General features: G+C 37.8%; 1 protein-coding gene across 8 annotated transcripts in view; it reads right to left on the bottom strand.

The window, feature by feature from the left end:
• The window catches only part of TMEM232 (transmembrane protein 232), a 249,512-nt gene that overhangs the window by 165,845 nt on the left and 67,021 nt on the right, over positions 1-16,646 (bottom strand). For all 8 annotated transcript variants that reach the window (XR_008549210.1, XM_054688079.1, XM_037530317.2 and 5 more), the window contains one exon: positions 11,743-11,897. Coding sequence is in view for 7 of the 8 variants with exons in the window: in XM_054688079.1 (XP_054544054.1) it covers positions 11,743-11,897 (155 nt within the window). In the remaining variant the exon portion in view is untranslated. The remainder of the gene's footprint in view (positions 1-11,742; positions 11,898-16,646) is intronic.

Here is a 16,646-nt window from a genome sequence, read left to right as displayed (position 1 = left end):
GCACTTGAGAAAAATGTGTACTCAGATTTTTTTGGGTTTAGTGTTCTATAGATGTCTGTTAAGCCCAAGTGTTCAAGATCCTTATTTAGAGCTTTACTGTCTTTACCTATTTTTTGTTTCATTGATCTATCCATTGTTGATAGTGGTGTGTTGAAGTCTCCTACTACACATGTGTTTTCTCCGATGTCTGTTTTCAAAGATGATAATAGTTGTCTGATATATTTTGGTGTTCCTTCATTTGTTGAGAATATGTTAATGAGTGTAATTTCTTCTTGAAGTATTGTCCCCTTGATCATAATATAGTGACCGCTGGGGTCTCTTTTTACCTTTTTGAGTTTGAAATTGTTTTATCTGATATAAGTATAGCTGTTCCTGCTTTCTTTTTTGGTCTATTTGTTTGTAGGATTGTTTTCCATCCTTTAACTTTGAGTCAATTTTTATCTTTTATAGTTAAATGTGTTTCCTGGAGACAGCAAAAGGTTGGGTTTTGTTTCTTAATCCAGCTTGCGCCTCTGTGTCTTTTTATTGAAGAGTTTAGTTCATTTACATTTAGGGTTAGTTGATATGTTAGCATCTGTATTTGCCAATGTGTTTGTCTTTCCTCTGTTTTTATTCATTTATTCTTTTAATAACTTTTTTTTTGGCCTTCTTTCATTGTTATTTCTCCCTCTGTTGCTTCTGGCTTTAGGACTCCTTGTAGTATTTTTTGGAGTGGGGGTTTAGTCGTAATGAAATTCCAGAGTTTCTGTTTGTCTGGGAAGGTCCTTAGTCTTTCTTCATAGAGGAAGGAAAGCTTTGCGCGATAGAGTATTCTTGTTGGCATTTGTTGTCTTGGAGTCTGTTGACTATGTCCCTCCAGTCTCTCCTTGCCCGTAGTGTTTCTTCGGAGAAGTCCGATGTCAGTCTGATTGGTTTTCCTTTGAATGTTATTTGTTTCTTCCCTCTTGTCAGCTTCATTATTTTTCCTTGTCTTGGATTCTTGGGAGCTTTACTGCTATGTGTCTTGCTGTATTTTTCCTTTTGTCATGAAGTTTGTTGTTCTTCTTGCTTCTTGTATTCCTATTTTCAGCTCCTTCATGTCTGGGAAGTTCTCTTCAATTATTTCCTTGAATATTTTTCTGTTCCCATGTCTCTCTCCTCTCCATTGGGATTCCTATAACTCTTATATTTCCTTTCCTCATGGAGTCAGATAGTTCCTGAAGTCTTTCTTCAGTCTTTTTCCTTTATACTTCTCTTTCCTTTTCTGTTTTTGTTCTTTTTATTTCTGTGTCTTTAAGAGTACTTATTCGTTCTTCCATTTCATCTATTCTGCTTTCACTGCTTTTCCCAGAGTTCTTTATTGCCTCCATTAATTCTTTGATCTCCTGCATTTCTTTTACTTCCCTCTTTAGGGACTCAATTTCATTCTTCTGATCATTAATTATTTTTCCCAGGTCATTTTTGACTTCCTTCATATTTTTAATCATGGCAATATTAAATTATCTTTCTGGAAGGCGCAGAAGTTCTTCCAAGTCACTGTTGTTGCAATCCAGTGGGTGGTTTTCTTTTTATGGTGTGTCTTTTTCCTGAGGAGTTGCTAGGTTGCATGTAGTTTTTCTTCTTTCTGCTACCTGTTTTCTAATTTGCCATATGCACTGGGACACTGTGTCGCGGGTACTGGCTGGCATCTTTTTGGTGTGCTCTTTGTGGGGTTTCAGAAACTGGCGGTCCAAATGAGTCAAATACTGTTTTGCCAGATGTCTAGTGAGGCAGTGGTACTTTGAGTATGTTAATGGTTGCTGTCACAGAATATCTCCTCCTTCTGTGTTTAAAAACAAAGTGTGTCTTGAAGTCCCACAAACTTCCCTGTAGGTGAGGCAGCTGGATTGCACTCTGGGCTCCAAATCACTGGATCCCCCCTGGGCTCCAACTCCCTGCCAGGAGGGACCAGTCTTGTGCAGGCCTTCAGCTCATCTCTGACTGTGCAGGGAACCTTCTCCCTTTGGCTCCGCAGGGAGCCTTCTGCCAGTTTCAAGTAGTCTTTATGAATAAAGTTCCATGTTCTAAAATGGTGATGTGGAGACACACTCCTCTGCATGCCAGGTCTGTCCCAGCTGTGGGTGCCTATTCCCCCTCTGGGCTCAGACTGCTGGCCAGAAAGGGCCTGGCATGGGCACACTTCCCATCACCTCTGGTTCCCCCGGGAGCCTTCTGCTGGTTTCAAGCAGTCTTTATTGAAGAAAGGTCCCTGTTCTAAAATGGCTATGCAGAGAGGCATTCCCCTGCACACCAGGTCTGTCCCAGCTGTGGGTGCCCGCTCCCCCTCTGGGCTTGGACTCCACTTTTTCTTTTTAAGAAATATTTACTTAGGGTCTCCCTGGTGGTGCAAGGGGTTAAGCACTGCACTGTGAAGCGATCTTCAGCCTCTGCAGCACGGGTTCTATCCCGGCTGGCCAGGGACCCTAAAAATAGTTCTTAATAAATCATCTTAAGCTGGAGAATAGCAAAATCACATTTATGTTGTAACCCTAACAGCAAAGCATGATAGATAGTTGAAAGAAAAACTTAAAAGAGACCAGTTGATAGTAGTTATAAGAGTCACAAGACAGTAGGGTCCGAACCAAGGTTGTGACAGCAGAAGCAGAGACGGGGACAGTTCTGAAATGCAGTGGTTAAAGTGTCTAATCTGGTAAACTTGAGGAGTGGATGTGTGTAGGATACTGAGATTAAAATTCAGTAGGGTGGAGACTGTTAGATGGAAAAGAATCAGATTTCAAGTAGCACAACATGAAGCACTGAGGGGAAAATCAGAGTATTGAAAGTACTTTCTTCACATGTATAATGGATGGTCATGGGGGAAAAAAATTAAAGATTTGTTTTTATTTATACAAGAACCGGACTACAGGCCAGATGTGTGGGAAGGTGAGAGGATTGACCAAAGACAGAGCTGGGAACAGAACAGGCAGACTGACAGAAATACACTGCTGAGAGGAACAGTGGGCGAGACAGTAGAGGTCTGCGGACAGCTTCACAGCTCTGTGCTCAACCGCCTGTACCACCAGGGAGGCCCCATGGGGAAATTTTAAAAAGGAAGAAAACAAAGAGATCACAGAGCATGAGGTTGGAAATGTTAATTATTAACGTGACCTTTCATATAAGTGTTTGCCAAAAGTTTATGAAATCCTTCCAGGAATCATGAAAATAAAGTGGAATAAATTGAACAGATGTGGTACCTCATAACTTAGAATTTTTCTTAGTCCTTTATTACTACTATCACAGTTTATTGTGTATTGAATTGAATTAGAAAGATTTAAATTATAAGTATTAGAACAATAGTTTATTAAAGCAGCAATAGAATACTTCGGGGGGGGGAAGTACTTTCATATTACTTATCTCATTAAATCTTTCAAAAGCTCTTGGAGGTGGCCATTATCTCTACTTAACTGGTAAATAAACGATTCATAGGGGTAAAATGACTCATTCAAATTTAGACAGGTAGCAAGAGTCAAGATTAGAACATAGGTCTTCTGACTTGAAGTTAAATGTTTTTAATGCATCATGATGTAGTAAAGTATAAATTATGTATTTACCCTTGATATGAGCTAAATATTGATATTTAGCTTAGTAGAGCAAAGGTCAGTAAGAAATTCAGGAACTGAATTGGAATAGAACTGACATTGATGTCTCAGCTCATGAAAAATGAGGAGGATTGGGCCTCCACTAGTGGTGCAGGCTGTTAATGCCACGCTGTGAAGCTGTCCACAGTCTCTGCAGCGCTGGTTTAATTCCAGCCGGCCGGCAGGCAGGCGAATGTCCCACATGGCGCAGCGGACCTCTCCTGTTGCGCCCACTGCTCCCCTCAGCAGTGTATTTCGTCAGTGTGCCCGTTCTGTTCCCCACTCTGGCTCTGGTGAATCCTCTCACCTTTCCACACATCTGGCATATACCCCAGTTCTAGTATAAATAAATAAATCTTTTTTAAAAAATGAGGAGGATTTTGTTTGAATGGTTTTTGTTAGACTGCTGCTTGAACATTATAATTACTGAGATTTGATGAGATAGACAATATAGATCATCATATTGTCATCATCATCAGTGATCTCACCACAAGTAAAGGTCTTGCTACCTTTAAAGGCAGTTGATTCTTTGTTCTACTCATTTTGATGCAAACACAAATACTATACTTCAGGAAAACACATGCCATGTCAATATAAGTTTAAATTATCAGCCTTTTTGGAATACATTCATGGAGCACATTAAATGAGCTTTTTTGTTTAGGGAGATATAATTTTATAAGTTATACTGCTCTACTGAAATGCTTTACTGCATTTCTCAGCAGCCTTCATTGGCTAATAATTCAATTACAATCACAATTCATTATTTTCATATTAAATTAGAAAAAGACTTTTGCACTGGCTTGAGCTATCTTCCTAGAGCAAAGGAACCATTTAAAAAAGGCCAAACCAGAGGGTGCATTCTCAGAGAGCATTGAGAATATGAAGCATTGTATAAAATATAACCATGTTAAATGGGTATCTGCCATACAGCAAGCTGGTTGTCTGTGGCTCAGGGCAGCTAAACTTCCAAGATAAAAGCTGGTGCATGACACTGGGAGAGGCTCATGTTCTCATTTTCTCTACTTCTTCACCCTGCTTTATAATTTATTGTGTTTGGTCCATTTCTTTTCCTTATTTTTCCTTATTCTCCAGTGAGGTTGTTCTAATTCTGTGAATTCTGTGACTACCATCCTTAGTCTGCTCATGGATCCTGGGCTCTCTTCCAAGCTCAGCTGAAACCACTTGTCTCTCTTTGTTTCCTTTTGCATTTAGGATCTTTGTAAAGAAGATTGTAAGTAGGGCCTCCCCTGGTGGCACAGCGGTTGAGCTCTGGGCTGCGAGGCTGCCTGCAGCCTCTGTAGTACCGGTTCGTTCCCCGGCCACAAGCGAGGCTCCCACAAAAATAAAAAAGGTTGTAAGTAGTCAGGCAGAAAAAAACATGATGAATTAGCTATAGATTGATAGCGTCAGAAACAGGCAGATGAGAACCACTCACCTGCATGGGCTCAAGATATTTTTGCCGCTATTAAAATTTCTTTTTATCTACCAGTTGAATGGTCTCCCTCTGCATTTTATATTTTTTTTAATTTTTTTTAATAGAGGCATGTTTTTATTTATTTATTTATTTGTTTGTTTGTTTTGTTTATACATGCACTGGGTACAGTCAGAAGCGCGGGAGGGTGAGAGAATTCACCAGAGCCAGAGTGGGGAGCAGAGCAGGCAGAAGGACCGAAGTACACTGCTGAGGGGAGCAGCGGGTGGCAGGAGAGGTCTGCGCGCCATGTGGGACCCTCCTCTGGTGGCCGGGGAGCAGCTGGGGATCGAACCGGCGCCGCAGAGGCCGCGGGCAGCTTTGCAACCAAGCGCTTAACCGCTGCGCCACCGGGGAGGCCCTCCCTCTGCATTTTAAATACCTGAACATTACTTCATCATTATGGTACCTTACCAATATGCATGCTAGCAAATTTTTCAAGTTAGTGGTTACCTGAAATTAAATTGCAACTACTAAACACAGATATCTTATACCAGTGTCAAATTCTAAGGTGTCTATTCCAGAAAATCTTGACAGTGTCTTCACTTAATGTCAGGACCTGACCTGAAGCCTCAATATTTTTTTTTTTTAGTTCTAAAAATATTCATTTTCTTTAATTTTCACATGTACCAAATCGTACATGAGACTGATACTAAAATTTTCCTTTTTGTTTTTGTGATTGTTTCTTTTGAGGTGCAAATGTTTATAAATTTGATGTAGTCCCACTTGTTTATTTTTCCTTTTGTTTCCCTTGCTGGTAGAGTTATATTCCCAAATATATCATTGTGGGTAAATGTCCCATAGTGTGTCCCCTATATCTTCTTTCGAGTACTTTATGGTTTCATTTCTTATGTCCAAATCTTTAATCCATTTTTTATATATTTTTAAAGATCTACTTTATTTATACAAGAACTGGGGCACAGGCCAGATGTGCGGGAGGGTGAGAGGATTCACCAGAGACAGAACAGGGAACAGAACAGGCTGAATGACAGAAATACACTGCTGAAGGGAGCAGCAGGCAAGACAGGAGAGGTCTGCTGCGACATGTGGGTTACTCTGTGGCCCGTGGGAATCAAACCAGCACTGCAGAGGCTGTGAACAGCATGACAGCCCTGCGCTCAACTGCCTGTGCCCAACTGCCTGCGCCACCAGTGAGGCCCATCTTTAATATTTTGAATTAACTTTTATGTGTTAAGTTAAATATGGGTCTTTCTTCATTTTTTTTGCAAATGGCTATCCATATTTCCCTGCACCATTTATTAGTCTTTCTTTTCTCTGTTTTTTGACCAAAACTCATTAACTGTACATATTTATATGGATTTATTTCTGGGATTTCAATTCTATTCCTTTGGCCGATGTTTCTGTTTTTGTTCCAGTACTGTACTGTGTTGATTACTATGTAATGTAGTTTGAAGTCAGGAAGTATGACGCCTCCATTTTGCTTTTCTCTCAGGATGTTCTAGCTATTTGGGACATTTTCTGGTTCCACATCTATTTGATAATTGTCTGTTAAATAAAAAATGTTTAATTTTTGGCCTCCCCTGGTGGCGCAGCGGTTGAGTGCTGAGTTGCGGGTGCTGCCCGCAGGCTCTGCAGTGCCAGTTCGTTCCCCGGCCGCCACCGGCGAGGGTCCCACAAAAAAAAAAAAAAAATAAAAAAAAATCTTTAATTTTTACAGGTGTTGCATTAAATCTGTAAATTGCTTTGGGTACTTGTAGTGGCAGGCTCGCACAGAGCTGGTTTTCTATGATTCAAGCAGACCAGTGAAGGAGAGTCCTGGAGCCCTCGGTGGCTTTCTCAGGCTTTTATTGAGCTTTTACATGTAGTGCAGCAACCAGGTACACAGCAGGCAGAAGTGCCAGGATGCTGAGAGGCCAGCAGGCCTCCAAGTTCCTGGCAAGTCTTCACTCTGGGCTCTCTGGCATTCTTTCTCCCCTTCTCTCTTTGCTGTTCTCTCTCCTGCCTCTACTTCTCTTTAGGAATATATCAATACTGCAGAAATGGCCCACACAAGTAAACAACACAACTGAATATAACAATGTAACAAAATCCAGGTGCCTGCCACTAGGCATACAATGTTAATGAAAGGAGGGCAGAAAAGCCTGAAAATCATTTACCCTACAGTAATATAGCCATCTTAATGATATCAATTTTTCCAACCCATGAGCACAGGATATCTTTCCATTTCTTTGTGTCTTCTTTCATTTCCTTTAACAGAGTTTTATAGTTTGAAGTGCACAGATCCTTCACCTCTTTCATTAAATTTATTCCCAGGTATTTCAATCTTTTTGGTGTGATTGTAAATGAAACCTATTTCTTTTTTTTCTTTTTAATATTTATTTATTATTTATTTATACAAGCACTGGGTACAGTCAGAAGTGCGGGAGGGTGACAGGATTCACCAGAGCCAGAGCAGGAAACAGAACAGGCAGACTGACAAAGTACACTGCTGACGGGAGCAGTGGGCACAGCAGGAGAGGTCTGCACGCCATGTGGAACCCTCTCCAGGGGCCGAGGATTGAACCGGTGCTGCAGAGGCTGCGGGCAGCTTCACAACCCAGCACTCAACTGCTGCGCCACCAGGGAGGCCCCTGAAACCTATTTCTATTTCTATTTCTATTTCTTACATCTTTTTCCTGACAGCGTTTGAATATATAAATGTCATCAGTATTTGTGTACTGATTTTCTGTACTGCCAGTTCTTATTTTTTGTAGAGTCTTTTGGTTTCTCTATAAGTATGTTGATATATCAAGTGTGAATAGTGAGTTTCACTTCTTTTCCAATTTGGATTAATTGTATAATTTTTTTCTTGCCTAATTATATCAGCTAATTTTTCCTAACTATGTTGAATAACAGTGGTGATAGTGGGCATCCCTGTCTTATTGCTGATCTTAGAGGGAATGCCTTCAGCCTTTCAATATAGAGTATAATATTAACTGTAGGTTTGTCATATAAAGCTATTATATAGATCAGTTCCATTTATTCCCATTTTTGGTGAATAATTTTGAATCTTATTGAATATTTTTTTCAGCATCTATTGAGATTATCGTGTGGATTTTGTATTCCTTTCTGTTGACCTGATGGATGACATTTATTGGTACATGTATGTTCAACCAGTCTTGCATCCCTGGCATGAAATCTACTTCATTTTGGTGGGTATGGACAATTATCTTTATAAATTACAAAATTCAGTTTGCTAGGATTTTGTTGAGGATTTTTACATCTATATTCACCTGAGATACTGGCCCATATATATTTTTTAGTACCATCTTTGTTTGGTTTTGGAATCAGAGTAACGTTTGCCTCATTGACTGTGTTGGATAGTGGGGAGTTTTCCTCCAGAAAAGAAAGGGCACTTCTGTTCTGAATGTGACAATTATGTCACAGTTTGTTGTGGAATAATGACTTCTTCAAATCTATTTATGCTATTACATAAGTAACTTAAATACTCTATGAGAAGAAAAGTTAATTCCTTAATATTTGGTATAATGAAAAAAAATTTGGTATAATGTTATATTTATATCAGGAAAAAATTTTTGAGAGAAAAGTTAGTCAGATCTTTGATTTAAAAAGACAATGGGGGCCTCCCCAGTGGCGCAGCAGTTCAGCGCTAAGTTGCAAAGCTGCCCGCAGCCTCTGCAGCGCTGGTTCGATCCCCGGCTGCTCCCCGGCCACCAGAGGAGGGTCCCACATGGCGCACAGACCTCTCCTGCCGCCCGCTGCTCCCCTCAGCAGTGTACTTCGGTCCTTCTGCCTGCTCTGCTCCCCTCTCTGGCTCTGGTGAATTCTCTCACCCTCCCACACTTCTGACTGTACACAGTGCTTGTATAAATAAATAAATAAATCTTTAAAAAAATAAAATAAAATAAAAATAAAAAAAGGACAGTGGTTTATGATAATGGGCTATTTTTGTTCTCTAGAGTTTTCATTAAAGAAAATATAAAACCCTTTATTTATAAAAATAGCAAAAACAAGAAATAAAATCAAAACTATTTGGCACCACTCTTTTAAATGATTATCTTGTCCTTTCTATTATAAGCATTCACTGCTTCACCATTTCTCAATTTACTTCTCTGTTCATTCTGCATCATATAAACACAGAGTTGGAAGACGCCTCCTTCCTATCTTTTCACAATGACCATCCAGAAAAAAAGAAAAGTCAGAATTCAGTAGTTACCTGCTTGATAACACAGCCAAAATGACAAGATGTACTGAAACCAGCTCTATACTGGGAATCTTAAAATCTTTTTTTTTCCAAGATTTTATTTATTTTTATGTACAAGAACTGGGGGATAGGCCAGAGGTGCAGAGGGTGAGAGGATTCACCAGAAACAGAGTAGGGAACAGAACAGGCAGATTGACTGAAATACACTGCTGAGAACAGTGGGTGAGACAGATGAGGTCTGCTGGGCTATGTGGGTTAGCTCCCTGGCCAGGGAGTGAATTCGTGCTGCAGTAGCTGTGGCTAGCTTCATAGAGCTGAGACTTTACCACTTGCACCACCAGGGAGGCACCCGAATCTTAAAATCTTAATGTCACATGTCAATTTAATAAACTTGGCCTCTAATTCTTATGTGTAACAAAAAATGTGTTTTGTGTTATAACTAATTTCCCAATATATGAGACTAAGTATTAAAAAAAAAAAACTGCCCAAAACACATGTCATTACAAAATTAAATTATTCTTGGACCTCCCCTGGTGGTGCAGTGGTTGAGCGCTGGGCTACAAAGCTGCTCACAGACTCTGCAGCACCGGTTCGATCCCCAGCTGCAGGCAAAGGTCCCACATGGTGCGAAGACCTCTCCTGCCGCCCGCTGCTCCCCTCAGCAGTGTATTTTGTTAGTCTGCCTGTTCTGTTCCCCTATCTGGCTCTGGTGAATTCTCTCACCCTCCTGCGCTTCTACTGTACCCTGTGCTTGTATAAATAAATAAATAAATATTTTAAAAAAAGAAAGAAAATTATTCTACATATCATATAGAAAAACTGAAAATTGATTTGACTTTATGAATTAGATATTCTTTGTTATCTGCTTTTATTATTTCAGCACTTTAATGTATTTATTTGTTAATTTTTAGAGTGCTTTGAAAATAAATTTGACAAAGTCATACAATATTTTTTATACGTTAAAATATAACTTCTGTTGTTTAGAAACTTAAGTTAGCATCTTCCAAGAGCTACAATACCTCTAGTTATTTGTTCTTTTGAAATCTAAATTGTATATTTGAATCACATACAACTTATTTTCTATAATACTGTGGTCTTAAATAATTGCCATGGCTTTCAGAGTAGTGTAATTTGCACCAGTGAAAACCATTAAATTTTGTTTCATTTAGAAGTTTTATGTTAGTATATGCTTGTTAAAACTATATTCTTTATTATGGATATAACAACTGCATTCTATTTTCATTGTAAATTTAATAGGCTTTAAAGATAAAATAATCACAATGTTTCTTAACTGCAATATTGAGTAGATTCCTTCCATCAGACCATGAGACAGAATAAGCTCTTGTTGAATATGCTTCAAAACTAAACTACTTCTGGGAAAGCAGGCACTTGATTTAGAAGCCCAAACACTTCCAAATGAAATTGATAAAACACCTTTCATTCATAAAGGATACTGCAGATTCTTAGAATTTACATATACACAAGCAAAGTAGGCTATGATAGGCTTAAAAACAGGACTGACTTAATTTAAAAAAAAAAAAATATGTGACAATTTAATGTACAACTTTCTTTGTTTTTTTTTTAAGATTTGTTTATTTATATAAGAACCGGGGTACAGGCCAGATGCACGGGAGGGTGAAAGGATTCACCAGAGACAGAGTGGGGAACAGAACAGGCAGACTGACGAAATACACTGCTGAGGGGAGCAGCGGGTGATATAGGAGAGGTCTGCCGCGCCATGTGAGACCCTCAACGGCCGGCCAGCATTGAACCAGCGCTGCAGAGGCTGTGGACAGCTTCACAGTGCTCTGCTCAACTGCCTGCGTCACCAGGGGAGGCCCATGAATGTAAAACTTTCTATAGACACAGCACATTATTATTACTTTTAGAATTGGAAAAGGAATGCAAAAGTATGAGCACTGTCAAATATTGGAGATACCCTCTGACCAATTTCCTTAGGAATATTGGAATATTTCCTTAGGAATATCCTTTAAACTTTTTCTTCTCTCCATACTCTCTTTCATTGTAATTTAAGACTTCTTTTTCCCTTCTCAAATTAAGATATGTACGGGGGTAATGATCACTTATCTACAAAGATTCAATTTTGCTATAGTTTACAAGGCATAAAGACATAGAACCTTAGCATATTTCCTCCAAGGATAATAAACTGCACTTCAGTATTGTTTTTTGACAACTTGGAAAGTTCAGGATGTTTTAAATGTGGGAATGAACTTTTTATCATTAACAAATTCCATTTAATAAAGAGAAACAATTCAATTCATGCATGCGTGTGTAGCAGAGGGGGAGAGAGAGAGAGAGAGAGAGGTGCAATTTATTGATGAAATGAACTAATCCAAAATATATGAATTGATGCTGCCTTTGGAACTGAGATTATATTTTTTTTTCATAGTCAACTAAGGTGTGATTAACATTTAAGAACAAAGGTTATTCAACATTTAAACATGAAGATTTCTCCATGAGTTACTTTGGATTTATAGGATCTCTCTTACCAACATCTGTTTTGAAGCTCTGTTTTATAAAAGATGAGATGTTCAAGCACCTTATTCAACTGAGTGCTGTTCTTCTGAACACAAGACCAGGCAGCCACACAGTGCCAGAGAAGGTTGCTAACTTCATATCCTCTCTGATTAAACTGTAACTGCTCCTGGAATTAAAATTTAAAAATATACCTGAGGAAGAATCCTTTGACCTGAGTAAACATGAAAATTAATTTTAAACATACAAATGATATTCATATTTACTTATCATTTTGTGTTTCACCAGGTGGAGTGATTTACTCAAGTATATTTTTGTAAGTATACATAACTAACTTGAGCTTAACAGCTCAATGTTTTTCACACAGGGTCCTCGTGCTCAATATCACTTTTACAATAAGACAAAATGCTATTTCTTCTAAGGGACAGCTATTAGACACAGTTGTGCTTCATTTTTTCTTTGTTTACTCAGCATATATAAGTATTAAGTAAATAAGATTTAAAGTCATAATAAGAAACCATGATATACATATTAGATAGGCAAAATTATAAATACTGATCATACCAAGGATTAGAAGAAAAGTTAATAGCCCAAAACTATATGCACTACTATCAGGTATGAAATACGCTATATCACTTTGAAAAACAATTTGGCAGTTTCTTAGGAAGTTACACATACATTTGCATGGTGATCAAATTATTTCATTCCTAAATATTCACTATTTACTGAGATTTTTTATTATTATTATTGAGGTAACAGCTGTGCTTCTTAAATTCTAGATGACTTAGTTTTCTCTCTGATACCCAATAAAGGGGAACAGAGAAAGTTGCAACAAGACCAAACAAACTTGGCTTTCCTGTTAAAAGATAAAAATATTTGCCTACCTGGACATAAGCAATGTGTGCTAACTACTTTAAGAGCTTACAAATTCATATAACAAATTACTGTTATTATTACTGTTATTTTTTTTCTTTGAGTGCTTCTGAAGAGTTTCACAGATTTAAGTGGTCTACAAGAATAACTAGTATAAACAGTACTGATTTTATTGTTAGACAATGGTAGCATAACATTATGATTGAATTTTTGTCAATAGTAAAAATTCAAACAAACATCCTGAGATATGTACTCAAATAGTTATTGTGGCTGACATTTTATTTATATGCTGAAAAGAGACACTTAATGAAATTCCAAAGATTTTAGAATTCTCATCTATTATAAAAACACTAACTATACAATTTAAAAATAATTTTCAAGTTGAGTACTCTTAAGGGAGAATACCAGAGGTTCACACATGAACTTTAAACTAAGACATGTAAGTTCTGGTAAAGTTGCACAGATGTATATTGATCTACTCTATGTCAGGAACACAAACAATGGAGATCCAGGTTTGGATAAGTCTGCACAAGTCAACTGACTCTGGGGAATAATTATTTAGAAAAGCAAATGGAAACGATGTTTGGGATGTTAGAATATTCCATAGAAAAGCTTTTTTCTCAAATTATGGAAGACATCAGATTGAGTCCTACTGATCAGTAAATGCACATATTTTATGCAAACAATGCAATTTTCTGCTTTGTGATGCAGTCTCCCCCAAAAGTGGAAGCCATAGAAGGAAATCCCTTTTCCAAATTGCTTGAGATATTTCATCCTGGATGGCTGACAGTTCTACTGTTACAAACTTATTTTGAATAAATATGTAAGTATATAAGTTTTGAAGCTTGTGAGTGACTTGACTAAATTTTTTTAAAGTTTTTTGTTGTTGATAACCATATATGTTGCGTGACTACATAGATTATTTGGCTAGGTCAAAAAGTCTTATTTACAAATTATATATCATCATCAGAGGAAAACCTCAGAGAATTTGTTAAAGATAGGGTTTTGACAATGAACACAACTGAAATTTTATGTTCCAATTTGCAACTTCATGTCCAGAGTCTATTTGACATAAATATTTTCACAAGCTAATCTGACTCTTAAAGTCAGGCCATTTTGTTCTATGGGATATAAATTCACAGAAAATCTACTTCAGACAATATTACAAGAGGACCATGAAAAATAAACAAGGCCAAGGCCTCCCTGATGGCATAAGGGTTAAGTCTCAGCACTCTCATACTATCACCTCTGTGGCCAGAGTTTGATCCCCAGCCAGGGAGCTGACCCACATATGACACAGCAGACCTCTACTGTCTGACCCACTATTCCCCTCAGCAGTGTATTTCAGTAAATCTGCCTGTTCTGCTCCCCACTCTGTCTCTGATGAATCCTCTCTCCCCTCACACCTCTGGCCTGTACCCCTGTTCTTTCATTCATAAATAAATAAATCTTAAAAAAAAAGAAAAACAAGAACACTTGATATGTTTTTAAGGATAAACAAAAAGTTACCATACCCCCATAAAACAACCAATGATTGAATTGCCCCTACTTTCTGACAGCATCAAATCTACAGAGGAAACCCTGATTCCTTAAAGTCACCCTCAATCACCTACACAAAGTCCAAATCCTATAACAGATTCGTTCTTATGCCCTCTTACTAAGACATCCTGTGGTTTCTTGATGTGTGTTCTGTCCCTGAAACAAGTAAAAATTGCTTGATTTAGGTGCACTCCTGGTGACCTTTATATGAAGGACGTAGGCATCAAGAGCATACCTGTGAATTTTCTACATCAGTGAGGCTTGTCACCCATTCTCAGGCATCTTATATATTCCAAGCATTTAGCATGAATATCTTGATACAGATTTACACATATTTGTCAAACATGAATAGAGTACAGTTATTGATGCTCATATGACTTCATCTTGTACATCATCAGTGTAGTAGACTGACAGAAAGCAGGGGTCTGAGAACTGTTAGATGGTTTAGATGTCTTTGCCTTTACACTAAGTCAGACCTACTCAACATGTGGAGAGATGAGTATAATCTACAAATTGTTAACTATCACACAGAAATAAGGTCTATATATACAGAAACTTTTAAAATTGGACAATTAAATTCACTTATTTTTAGTCTTATAAAAATATTTTATATATATTTAGTAATTATTTTGTATTTTACAAAATTATCAGTTTGTGATGGGTTGGATTGTGTTTTTTTTAAGTTGAGAGGGAACTTTTACCATACATAGTAGAAGTGCTGAGCAATGCATTTGGTGACTCCCAAAGAACATTTTCCTTTTACCTCCTTGCTGCCCAGTTTTGGATTATCAATTGAAGTTTATAAAATGTCCACTGGGCCTCCCTAGTGGTGCAAGAGGTTAAGTCTTAGCACTATGAAGCTACCTGCAGCCACTGCAGCATGAGTTTGATACCCAGCCAGGGAGGTAACTCACATGGCGCAGCAGACCTCTCCTGTCTCACCCGCTGCTCCCCTCAGTAGTGTATTTCAGTAGATCCACCTGTTCTGCTCTCCATGCTATCTCTGGTGAATCCCCTCACCCCCACCCCCACACCTCTGGCTTACACCCCAGCTCTTGTGTGCAAAAATAAAATCTTTTAAAAAATAGTAATAATAAAATGTCCGCTGCCAAATAAGTGTTACTTTACTGTTGATGGAGAATTCAGAAACCACATCAGCTTGAATTTTAGGCAAATTTAAGTTTACAAGTGTTAGGTATCCAGCCAGACTCTCTTTATATCTGAATTGAGCTTTGAAACATGGACTTTATTTTGGTTAGAGTGAAATTTTTTATTGTGATTGTTATTTTCCATCTTTTAGGGGAATGTTGACATTGCTATTATGGTACCTCTCTCCAAATACGTTACTTGGACAGATAATAGTAGGTGAATTGTAGGGTTATGTTCCTAATTTTAAAGAACCTGTATCTCAGTCTAACTCAGTTCTTAGTAACCATTCACAATTACAGTACAGCACAAAATTCCCCACATTTAGATAATCCCTTTGGCTTATAGGGTAATTAAAGCATCAGAAGATGAGACTGTTAATCACATTTTAATGTAAACACTGTGTCTCCTAGTTTTCAGAAAGAGATTTGTCCTTTAGAACAGATGCAACAATTAAGTAAAGGGTTTTCTTCATTTTAGTTGAGTTTGAAACTACTTTCTCCAAAGAGCTATCTTGTTATGATTACCATGTGACAACGGTATTTAGCAAATCCAGCCTTGCCAGTGAGCAAAGGACAGAGTGGAAAGCTCAATCCAGCCTTTTGGCTTTGTGATCCACAGAGCTAATTAAAGTGTGCCATTTGTCAAAGTCAACGGAAGCCCTGTGCCTGGATCAGCTTTGAAAGGGGAAATGGGTTCCAACAGCAAGGAAAGGAAATTCCCTATTCTTAAATAGAAACAGTATACAGAGTCTATGTTTCCTAATGTGTGTATCCTACAGAATTCTTTTTTATCCCAGAAACCTCATAACAGCACTTTGAAATCAAGCTAAATAATTATGACTTTACTACAATGCCTTTAAACATATTTAAAAACAAAATAGTTTAAGGTGACCAAAATATGCTATATGTAACTTTTGACTTTATTGGAGAATTAGAGCTATAGGAACAAATCCAAATCCTCTATGACAGCACACTAAAAATAGAGAAGGATTAATACAAATGTATCTTTTATATTCTCATTATTCCTTTTTCTTCTTTCTCCTCCCATAAGGTAAGAGAAATGGATATTGAACAGGTTAGTTCTCAACTGAACTGGAGAGACTCATTTAAATAAAACTACTGGAGAAATTGGGTTGTGATGGAGAACATTAAAACATGCAATCAAGCACTGACTGCGTTAGCTGAACCAGAAATTTTAGCACACTGTGGCTGCACTATCTTTTGTATTCTTTATATTTTTAAGTAATAGGAGGAGAAATAGGAAGCCAATAATTCTGATAGAAGAAAATATTTTATAATCTCCTCACAGAATGACAAGTATAGAGCTGAAATAGAAAAAAACTGTAACATACCCTTTG

Source organism: Talpa occidentalis, unplaced genomic scaffold (assembly GCF_014898055.3).
Source record: "Talpa occidentalis isolate TD23 unplaced genomic scaffold, MPIMG_talOcc4v2.1 talOcc4.6, whole genome shotgun sequence".
NCBI lineage: Eukaryota > Metazoa > Chordata > Mammalia > Eulipotyphla > Talpidae > Talpa > Talpa occidentalis.
Note: the sequence above shows the minus strand (reverse complement) of the source record. Positions and strands in the feature narration are given on the sequence as shown.